Source organism: Oncorhynchus keta, chromosome 4 (assembly GCF_023373465.1).
Source record: "Oncorhynchus keta strain PuntledgeMale-10-30-2019 chromosome 4, Oket_V2, whole genome shotgun sequence".
Lineage (NCBI taxonomy): Eukaryota > Metazoa > Chordata > Actinopteri > Salmoniformes > Salmonidae > Oncorhynchus > Oncorhynchus keta.
Genome location: NC_068424.1, coordinates 20238731 through 20251430, shown reverse-complemented (window position 1 = coordinate 20251430; position 12700 = coordinate 20238731). Strand labels below are relative to the sequence as shown.

General features: G+C 39.0%; 1 protein-coding gene across 2 annotated transcripts in view; it reads right to left on the bottom strand.

Annotated features, from left to right (window-relative positions):
• Positions 1–11687, bottom strand: part of LOC118382598 (5'-AMP-activated protein kinase subunit gamma-2-like) — a 102098-nt gene extending 90411 nt beyond the window's left edge. For both annotated transcript variants that reach the window (XM_052503704.1, XM_052503706.1), the window contains exon 1: positions 10893–11687. In XM_052503704.1, the coding sequence (XP_052359664.1) occupies positions 10893–10973 (81 nt within the window). In that variant the 5' untranslated portion in view covers positions 10974–11687. The remainder of the gene's footprint in view (positions 1–10892) is intronic.
• Positions 11688–12700: the final 1013 nt, after the last annotated feature.

Genomic DNA, 12700 nt, shown 5'->3' with positions numbered 1-12700 from the left:
CTCCTGACTGCCTTCCATTTTGAAGACATTTATTTTCATTGTTAGAGTTGCCACTTGAGTATCTGGTCAATATAATGGATCATCTGTGGCATGAATGAACAACCACAATTCACAGGCGTGACAGTTACTGTAAAATAATAGTCCCACTTGAAACTAAACATACAGTGCCTTGCGAAAGTATTCGGCCCCCTTGAACTTTGCGACCTTTTGCCACATTTCAGGCTTCAAACATAAAGATATAAAACTGTATTTTTTGTGAAGAATCAACAACAAGTGGGACACAATCATGAAGTGGAACAACATTTATTGGATATTTCAAACTTTTTTAACAAATCAAAACTGTATTTTTTGTGAAGAATCAACCTGAATCCAATCGAGAATCTGTGGAAAGAACTGAAAACTGCTGTTCACAAATGCTCTCCATCCAACCTCACTGAGCTCGAGCTGTTTTGCAAGGAGGAATGGGAAAACATTTCAGTCTCTCGATGTGCAAAACTGATAGAGACAGAGACTTACAGCTGTAATCGCAGCAAAAGGTGGCGCTACAAAGTATTAACTTAAGGGGGCTGAATAATTTTGCACGCCCAATTTTTCAGTTTTTGATTTGTTAAAAAAGTTTGAAATATCCAATAAATGTCGTTCCACTTCATGATTGTGTCCCACTTGTTGTTGATTCTTCACAAAAAAATAGTTTTATATCTTTATGTTTGAAGCCTGAAATGTGGCAAAAGGTCGCAAAGTTCAAGGGGGCCGAATACTTTCGCAAGGCACTGTACGTTTTTAATTAAGCCTTTGTAAAAAGCCTTTTGTTGGGGCTCTATAAATGCTTCAGAAATCACCCCCGAAACAAATGTCACACTAAGGTTGAGAATAGGGTTAGGCCACATTTGGCTTCATAGGGTTGGGTGATATTTGGCTTTATAGGGTTGGGTGATATTTGGCTTTATAGGGTTGGGTGATATTTGGCTTTATAGGGTTGGGTGATATTTGGCTTTATAGGGTTGGGTGATATTTGGCTTTATAGGGTTGGGTGATATTTGGCTTTATAGGGTTGGGTGATATTTGGCTTCATCGGGTTGGGTGATATTTGGCTTTATAGGGTTGGGTGATATTTGGCTTTATAGGGTTGGGTGATATTTGGCTTTATAGGGTTGGGTGATATTTGGCTTCATCGGGTTGGGTGATATTTGGCTTTATAGGGTTGGGTGATATTTGGCTTTATAGGGTTGGGTGATATTTTGCTTTATAGGGTTGGGTGATATTTGGCTTCATCGGGTTGGGTGATATTTGGCTTTATAGGGTTGGGTGATATTTGGCTTTATAGGGTTGGGTGATATTTGGCTTTATAGGGTTGGGTGATATTTGGCTTTATAGGGTTGGGTGATATTTGGCTTTATAGGGTTGGGTGATATTTGGCTTTATAGGGTTGGGTGATATTTGGCTTCATCGGGTTGGGTGATATTTGGCTTTATAGGGTTGGGTGATATTTGGCTTTATAGGGTTGGGTGATATTTGGCTTTATAGGGTTGGGTGATATTTGGCTTTATAGGGTTGGGTGATATTTGGCTTTATAGGGTTGGGTGATATTTGGCTTTATAGGGTTGGGTGATATTTTGCTTTATAGGGTTGGGTGATATTTGGCTTTATAGGGTTGGGTGATATTTGGCTTTATAGGGTTGGGTGATATTTGGCTTTATAGGGTTGGGTGATATTTGGGAGACCTCTTCTAAGATATGCCACTCTAAATATCGTGATATCCGATATAATCATTCTGCACCGGTAATGACTAGATCATTTCAAACAGTGCAATTTGTGCTTATTTACTGTAATATCGTCACATTCTCATTAAATAATCTTAGTATGGCGAAAAAAATAAAGCTTAGTTAATTTTTTAGACTTCATTTTCAACATATTGATACAGCCTGAAGTTGTAAAGTTCAAATAGTAGTCTTGAACATCACGATATATCGTTTTGCACTTCACAATATATTGTCATAGTCAAATATCATGATATTGGATTTAATCATATAAAATCGGCCAAACCCTATTTGGTAAATAAGGACCTTTTATATCACCCTTTATAAAGTATGAATGTACGTGTGAAGCATCTATGTAGGGCTTATGAAGACTTTATGGATGCTTTCATACAGTTTTGGTGGATAAAATCAAAATCGGCTGAGTGCTTTGAAAAACACACAACCCACATTATGTCCATGAGCTGTAGTTATTGAAGGGGAAATGTCTTCATTTAAAATAATTGCTTCAACTCCATTCCATCATTGTTTTCAATTATGCCCCAACTCTATTCTTCTGAGTTCCTCTGTTTTTTTAACGAACCCTTTCATTTGCCAGCCTAGATGTGTCATTCTCCGAGAAAGAGGCTCCTTCTTTGAATACTAACTCACTTGCTAGTTTGGAAGACATTGATAAGAAAAAAACAGAATGTGCTGTGGGCAATGCATTTTGTCCGTCAAGCCTTTCAAGTTCAAACTGCCACCTTTGTTTATTGTGGGTAAAAGCTATTAATAGACACCGATTGTTTAACCTCCAAACAGTTTAAGCTGAACTAACATCGCCTCGAATTCTTCATAAGTATTTTAAACCCTTAGTCAATCACACCACACTGTATCCAAGTCCACAGATATTCTATGAAGAACCCACTGTTCTGTTTTGGATGTTGTTCTGAGGAAAACTCAAAATCAGGCAGAGACTCCAATGCTCCTCCTATAGTAGCTTTCTCAACACTTGTTCCTCAAGCAGAATTTGTATCATCATCTCAGTGTTTCCATAACTTTGGGCTTTCAACTGTGAAACACTGTGTAGGATGTAGGTCTATATCTGAATGTTCTGGAGATTAACAAATTCAAAGACCACATTCTGTGGAACAGAAGAATATGCCCTAAGATTTTGACTTGGTTCCAATCTGACATTTTTTATGCAGTCAGAGGATGACCCCTTTCCCCCCAAGCCAAACCCCATAGCAAAGAAACAATAATGTCATCACAGATGTATTCTCCAAAATACTGTTTTTGTTTAAACACAAGGAAAAGCTGCGTGTGTTATTATCACTCCCATTGAGCTTACTTTGACCACTCATGATTTTAACTGGCATACATGCATACAACTAGATATATTTTTATGGAAATGCATATTTTATCACTGGAAACTTGAGCATTTGTTGAAAGCAAGACAATTCAGCACTTACTGACCGATTTTTTGTCAGACAACTAATGTGCAGGTATCCTTTACCCAACAAGCATTAACCAGGCATTGTTTAAGACATGGCATTTTTGAGTATTGAAATGTCTCACCACTGCACGGTATAAGGTATTTATTGAACTAATGTATTACAGCCAACATAAATATATATTGACATGAAATGAAATGAAAGACATACACAAATCTAAATGGGTCACGTCATTTTTTATTTAACTAGGCAAGTCAGTTAAGAACAAATTCTCATTTACAATGACGGCCTACTCCGGCCAAACCCGGACGACACTGGGCCAATTGTTTATTTTCATTTATTTTATTTCACCTTTATTTAACCAGGTAGGCCAGGTATGGTTCTCAATTAGGGACAGCTGTCATTCGTTGTCTCTGATTAGGAATCATACTTAGGTAGCCTGTGTTGCCATCTTAGTTTATGGGTAGTTCATTTCTGTTTAGTGTTATTCACCTTGCAGGACTGTTTCGGTTTTCCCTTTTGTTGTTCAGTGCAATTCATTAAAGATGAACACGTACCCTGCTGCATTTTGGTCCGATGATTCCTCTTCTTCCGATGAAAGCCGTTACAAACACAGAGTTACACATGGAGTAAAACAAACGTACAGTCAATAGTACAGTAGAAAAATAAGTCTATATACAATGTGAGCAAATGAGGTGAGATAAGGGCCATGGTGGCAAAGTAAATACAATATAGGCACCCCCTATGGGACTCCCAATCGTGGCTGGATGTGATACAGCCTGGATTCAAACCAGGTACTATAGTGACGCATCTTGCACTGAGGTGCAGTGCCTTAGACCGCTGTGCCACTCGGGAGCCAATAATATGATACATTGTAACTTTTTTGCCCCAATAGCATCACTGTACCTCATGATGTGTAGTTACATGGGAATCTTTGTCCAGGGCAAATTGAACATTCCAACAAGATGCATGTGTCTCCATTGGGATTTTAGGTTGAATTCCCCAGGCTAAGTATAAATGGCACAACCTTGACCTTGGTTTGAACCTCTACAACATGAGAACATACAATATTATTTCCCATTACTCAAATAGTCCATAATTGTCTAATCCAATTTCCTCCATATGACATCTTATTTAATTGCATCCTGTAAGTACATGCTATTATCATGCATATAACCAACGCATTAATGCTACCTTAACTGACTAAACTACCAATTAGTTGGCAGGCCCGTAAAAAAAATACATTCAAGCACATTACCTTAATAAGATACCTGAAAATAGAAACGATAGCTCCAAAACACAATGAGAAACTAATATAATTGCTAACATCTGTAAGAAGAAAAAAAACAAGTCCATCTTTCCGTAAAGTCTATACAGACAAACACATTTCCTCTTCCGCACACAGACAGAGGAAGAGGAAGTTGCAGATAAGGCCCCTGCGTCTGCTACACATACATACCTCACTGTGTTGGTTAAAATGGAACTGACAGGAATACCAGCGCGTATGGGAAACAAAACCTTGGATTACAAAATAGCCTACAGCCTTTCAGTACAACATATATTCATTATCAATTGTAATTGAACGCCATCCCTCGCTTTGAGAACTTCAGCGGGCGCTTGATTGGTCTGGCGAGAGTCCCTGAACTTCAAATGTCTCTTTACAAAAGGATTTGTCACACACCCCTTAAAAAAATACTTTAAAAACTCAAGTATTCTGTGAAGTCAAATGTTTTCCAATGCAAATGAACCCGACAACAACATAGAATCAACATTACACCGTTCCAAATTTACACACGTATTTGCACAGAGGCACGGCCATGAACACTGCACCACACTGCACCGGCCTATTGTCAAGACACAATACAACAAAAGAGAGGTGATTATTGTCACCACGGTCCACTGTGGACTCATTGTCCTTGGGGAGCGTATATGTACATATACAGTCATGTCCCTATTTTTCAACGCACTTTTGATATGTACTTTTATACTGTATGACAGAGAATTGTATGATCAGAGAAGTAAATCTGGACATGCATTCATTCTATTAGAACAAGTTTTTTCCTTTCAATAGAATAACGAAAACATGTAAAAAGGAGCAAAATGTGAAATTCACATCTACCTTTTTATCCAGACAAAATGTAAAAAATCCCTGAAATTTGCATCCGATTCATCAGTCTGTCAATAGTAGCCTAAATATTGACCAACCGATGATTTGGAGATAACCCATGCTCCTACCAAAACAACTACTCCACTCCAAACATACAACAGCCCTGTGCAAAGCCTAATCAATACTGTTATCATCACAATGAATAAGGAATATAACCCTTTCTCTGTCTGGTCCTAGCTTAAAATCACCAGCAGCAGAAAACAAAGAGAGTAAACGTTGCCAACATGTTCCATCAGTGCTTCCCCTCCTATCCGAGCCATACCATATCCACCCAGCACAGTCACAAACCACATAAGCATAACCCTGCAAATTAACATACCTCAGATATGTATGTAGGCTAAATGTATGTGCCAGTGGTATTTCAAAAATAGCTGCATGGATAAAATACAAATCAGATTACTATCACTAGTTGTAGGGATGTATGGTGATCCACTGTCTCCTAAGCATGTCTGGTGTCACGTATAAAACCCGTTGCCCAGCATTGCACATGATAGAGAAAGAGGGAAATTCTTTATGCCTACACTATAGAACTGACATAAACCCAAGAGTGACCTTGTCTTTTGTGTCAAGCAGGCTTAACGGCATCCGAGTCAATATGAGGCAATCTAACGTAACAGTGAATCACACAAATCAGTGTGTAACTTCTCAAAATCAACACTACTGCATTTGTTTGGTCAACAACATACTGCACTACGGTTAGACATTATAAGTAGACCTACACGTATGGAAGAGGGGATACGCAGGAAGACCTATTCAAATGGCGTTTTTTGTTGTTGTTCAACGATAAACACAAAAGGAAACCATTTCCCATGTCTATGAGAACAGGGCTTCTTACCGTTTCCACAAATGTAGGGCATTTGGTTTTGTACATTTATCTTGGCATGTCATAGAAATAGCATAGTGGCACAAGGAAGATAGATTGAAACGGTGGGAACATCTATTGTCATCACCAATAATAATTGAGCATCAGATTCCTGACCAATGGAATTCTATGACTTTTCCTTACCCAAGGCCATCAGACTGTTAAACAGCCACCACTAACATTGACTCAACTCCAGCCACTTTAATAATGGAAACATTGATGTAAAAAATGTATCACTAGCCACTTTAAACAATGGCACTTAATATAATGCTTACATACCCTACATTACTCATCTCATATGTATATACTGTACTCTATACCATCTTGCCATCGTTATGTAATACATGTATCACTAGCCACTTTAAACAATGCCACTTTTATATGTTTACATACCCTACATTTGTCACGCCCTGACCTTAGTATTCTTTGTTTTCTTTATTATTTTGGTTAGGTCAGCGTGTGACGAGGGTGATATATGTGTTTTGGTCCTGTCTAGGGTTTTTGTATGTTTATGGGGTTGTTTCTAGTCTAGGTGATTTTATGTCTATGGTTGCCTGGATTGGTTCTCAATCAGAGGCAGTTGTTTATCGTTGTCTCTGATTGGGGACCATATTTAGGTAGCCATATTCCTTGGGTATTTTGTGGGTTATTGTCTATGTATAGTTGCCTGTGCCAGAACTAGTGTTTATAGCTTCAAGTTCGTTTTATTGTTTTGTTAGTTTGTTTATCACGCTGCGCCTTGGTCTTGTTACGACGAACGTGACAACATTACTCATCTCATATGTATATACTGTACTCTATACCATCTACTGCATCTTGCCTATGCCATTCTGTACCATCACTCCTTCATGAATTTTAATGTACATATTCTTCATCCCTTTACACCTGTGTGTATAAGGTAGTTGTTGTGAAATTGTTAGGTTAGATTACTCGTTGGTTATTACTGCATTGTCGGAACTAGAAGTACAAGCATTTCGCTACACTCGCATTAACATCTGCTAACGATGTGTATGTGACAAATCAAATTTGATTTGGATTTGATTTATCACTACCAGGTGTGAGAGTCCTTGGACGTCAGCTAAAAACATCACAAGTACCTGTAGAACTCGTCAAGCTTGTCTGAAGGGTATGGCCAAAGGTCGGTGATCTGGAGCACATATAGGCCCTGTCCAAAAACAACCTAACAAGAAGAAGAGCTGAAGAATATGGATTAATTCCAAGCCAAGCTCTCTTCCCTAATCCAATAAAGCCCTCTTCCCTCCATTTTAGCAGCTCTCCAGTGAGCTTGGTACACCATTACTATAGTTATTATTTATTCAGGGGAGTCCAATTGAGACCATAGTTTCATTTGCAATGGTGCACTGAGAACAAACAACTCTCAAACATAATTCAATAAATCAATAAAACAGAAAAAAAATAAACCGCAAGGATACAGCAACAACACTAATAACCCACCACAATCAACCACAACAATAATAAACCACCACAACACTAATAACCCACCACAATCAACCACAACACTAATAACCCACCACAATCAACCACAACACTAATAACCCACCACAATCAACCACAACACTAATAACCCACCACAATCAACCACAACACTAATAACCCACCACAATCAACCACAACACTAATAACCCACCACAATCAACCACAACACTAATAACCCACCACAATCAACCACAACAATAATAAACCACCACAACACTAATAACCCACCACAATCAACCACAACAATAATAAACCACCACAACACTAATAACCCACCACAATCAACCACAACACTAATAACCCACCACAATCAACCACAACACTAATAACCCACCACAATCAACCACAACAATAATAAACCACCACAACACTAATAACCCACCACAATCAACCACAACACTAATAACCCACCACAATCAACCACAACACTAATAACCCACCACAATCAACCACAACAATAATAACCCACCACAACAATAATAACCCACCACAATCAACCACAACAATAATAAACCACCACAACACTAATAACCCACCACAATCAACCACAACAATAATAACCCACCACAATCAACCACAACACTAATAACCCACCACAATCAACCACAACAATAATAAACCACCACAATCAACCACAACACTAATAACCCACCACAATCAACCACAACACTAATAACCCACCACAATCAACCACAACACTAATAACCCACCACAATCAACCACAACACTAATAACCCACCACAATACACCACAACAATAATAAACCACCACATCAATAATAACCCGCCACAATCAACCACAACAATAATAAACCACCACAACACTAATAACCCACCACAATCAACCACAACAATAATAAACCACCACAACACTAATAACCCACCACAATCAACCACAACAATAATAAACCACCACAACACTAATAACCCACCACAATACACCACAACAATAATAACCCACCACAATCTACCACCACACTAATAACCCACCACAATCAACCACGACAATAATAACCCACCACAATCAACCACAACACTAATAACCCACCACAATCAACCACAACAATAATAACCCACCACAATCAACCACAACACTAATAACCCACCACAATCAACCACGACAATAATAACCCACCACAATCAACCACAACACTAATAACACACCACTATCAACCACAACAATAATAACCCACCACAATCAACCACAACAATAATAAACCACCACAACACTAATAACCCACCACAATCAACCACAACAATAATAAACCACCGCAACAATAATAACCCACCACAATCAACCACAACAATAATAAACCACCACAACACTAATAACCCAGCACAATCAACCACAACAATAATAACCCACCACAATCTACCACCATAATCAACCACAACAATAATAACCCACCACAATCAACCACAACAATAATAACTCAACACAATAATAACCCGCCACAATCAACCACAACAATAATAACCCACCACAATCAACCACAACAATAATAACTCAACACAATAATAACCCGCCACAATCAACCACAACAATAATAAACCACCACAATCAACCACAACACTAATAAACTACCACAATCTACCACCACACTAATAACCCACCACAATCAACCACAACAATAATATCCACCACAATCAACCACAACACTAATATCCACCACAATCAACCACAACAATAATAACCCACCACAATCAACCACAACAATAATAACTCAACACAATAATAACCCGCCACAATCAACCACAACAATAATAACCCACCACAATCAACCACAACAATAATAACCCACCACAATCTACCACAACACTAATAACACACCACTATCAACCACAACACTAATAAACTACCACAATCAACCACAACACTAATATCCACCACAATCAACCACAACACTTGCAAACCTCAGTGAATTCATCCCTCAGCTGTGTTCTAAACTGACCTGTTGGCACCAGGGGTTCAAGATGTAAGGAGGTTTGTAAATTATTCTAAACATGGGGTGTATTCAAGTTGAAGGCTGATTTACTTAGGTTGGTAGAGACACAAAGGACCTCAAGAGTTAACCAACCCTGTGAACGGGTTTGGTGCCCCGTATTTTTTTACTTTAATAGAGAAGTGAGATATGTTCGAAGCTTGTGCAGCAGATCTTTGTATACAAAATGTAGAGATGAAGTGATCTACTGTAGATGAATTACACTGTAGTTCTACAAGGACAACCATTTCAGATCACAGAGAAGCAGGCCACAAGGGCAGAAAGAGCAAAGCCTTGTCAATTTGGAATCAGGCCTTCTGCTCTTTTGCTCCATAAATAAAACACCATCTTGTTGAGGGAGTGCAGATGGATGCCCAGCAGGTCATTGGTTATAAACTGTCTGTGACCACTTCCTTTATAACACATGGTGAGTTTGGAGATCCATGAGGAAGGGCCCTAAATCACAGAATGTTCCATGATGTGAATTTGCCTTAACATCAGCATCACTGATTTGAAGGTCATCCCTCTTCTCAAGGTCTGGGATTTTGCATAACAGCAATATCACTGACAATAATGACAGCATATATCTTGACTTTGAATGACTCACGATGACTGCTGACCTCAAACTGAATACAGATGTTACATTCTCTCTCCTACAGCCGAAGAGGAAGCTGTGAAAATATCTTGAGTATACTACTACCGAGTTATGTCATGATGGCTATACATTTAATATTAGTATTATTAGAATGGCCCTGAAAATATATGATTATTTTTATAAGGCTTTGTGCATGCTGTAAAATGTACATTTCTTGTCATGGACTTAACATAAATTGAATATGGTTCATAAAATGTAACACACTCAGCATGAAGAAGACAGGAATCTCAACGCAAACAACTGGGCTAACCCCATAAATATGGAGATAACTAAGCGTGTGTGTTGTGTTAATCTATTTTCTGCATGACATATGCCACAGATTCCGAGCCAGGCATTCTTTACCGCGGATATATTGTATACACATTCAAAAGAAACACTATGGAGAACAAAAAAATGTTGCAACAGTATATTTCACTGAAGGAAACACATACCACAACCCCGCCCACATGTAGGCTACATGCCCAACTTTAGAGCAGAGCGAACATAAATAGTAAATAGGTTATCATTTCGCCCCAATTAATATGTCTGAAGACAAAAACTTACGGGCATGTTCAATCGAAGCGTCCTCTTCTTTCTAGGTGTCTTCGCGTCTCTCTTCTTGGAGTCATTTGCTGTGCTTCCCATATTTCTCTAGAATTATCTAAACAACTGGACTCACTAAATCGTTTTTAAAAAGCGTTACTTTGGCTACTCTCGTGCTAGATAGACTGGCAACAGTGGAAGTGTGGTAAATGATACCAAAACAATCACTGCAAAAACATTATTCGGATTCTGACAGATGTCCTTATGGCAAGTAGGTCCGTGTACTGTACGCATTAATGTGCTCCTAAACTCAACTCGTTTGTTGATGAAAGTTATCGGCTTGAGATCGGATATTTTAGACCTGACAAAAAAATACACCGCGCAGAATGCGATTCACTTGGCATAAAATGTAGCCCTCCCTTCTGGGTAGCTTATGACACGCGCTGATATTTCAAACGACAACAAAGTGCAAGAGTAAATCCACAATTGAAACAGGGAAGGCCGTATTATAATGCAAATGCAGACGTTCCCAGAAAGGATTTGATGAGTTCACGCTTCACAATGGAGAGACAAGTACGCATGCACGTTGGTTGGCCAGTGGCCACTGGTACCAGCTCGGGCTAATCGTGGGACCAGTGCCAGTGGGTTCGTCAAGCTTTGCGCGCAGCTCCGAATTGTCACATGGCTGTGTTTACGTTGTGGCAGCAGCATGAGGAAGCGACTGACCTATAATTGAAAAAAAGTGTAAGTATTATATTTTCTTGACGTACACCATCATATTCACCAGCGAAATAAGCTTCAGACTGATTCTGTTTATACAATCCTTCTACAATGGCCAACATATGGCGGCCCTACAGTTCAATCTCATGATCTGCAGTCATCATCATAATCAAAGTCCCAGCCTCTCCGATATGGCCACCATGTGGTCTCAATGGAATACTACACTTGATATGTATATATATATTTTTTACCCCTTTTTTCTCCCAAATTTCGTAGTATCCAATTGATGTGATAGTTCAACAGTAGAAAGTGGCTTTTTCTCCATGTCACATCTTCCTCATCTTAACTGGTTTGGCCGGACAGGCCTGTTCGAAACTCGGAACTCAATTCATGAATAGGAACGAGTTATCAGGAATTAATTTAGCTTTCACCTACCTGTTTTCAGATCAGTTTAGTTGAAGGAAAGGATAAAAATACATTTAATATTGAGATCCACCCATTGTTGAATTTATACCTAGAGTGATTTGTGATTTAATAACAGGCAACTTAAAAATATTCTAGTTAAATATGAGACACATTACAATTCCCGCAAAGTGGGTTAAACCCTATTGGCATGATGCGTATGATGTTTGCCATTCACACCAGCAACCCAGGTTTGCTACACTGGTGTCAAAAGTGGGTTGGTGACCATTTGGCCATCGGAACGCACGGCCCAGGATGTGTGAGGGGGCTGAATAGTTGACACACAGGGATGTGGCTTACTGTTTGGAGAGAGCAGTGTAGGAATCCTCCCTATATGAGCCCAATAAAAATGGGTGCGATGCATAAGGTGTTTGCCTTTCACACCAGCAACCTGGGTTCGCTTCCCTGCCATTCCACAATATTGTGAAGATTAGCCTGAAGATTGCATGAAGATACAAATTAGAAGTCATTTTCCAATACCTGTTATGACTCGGTCCAAAAAAATGCCTAGCTTAGTCTCTACCTACACCCAGGTTGGATAAATGTAAGCAATATGGTGAAAATTCCATCTGAGGCAAGGTGGAGCTACAATCATAGACAGTGAGTGCCAAAAGTATTGGGACACATTGTTGTTGTTTTGGCTTTGT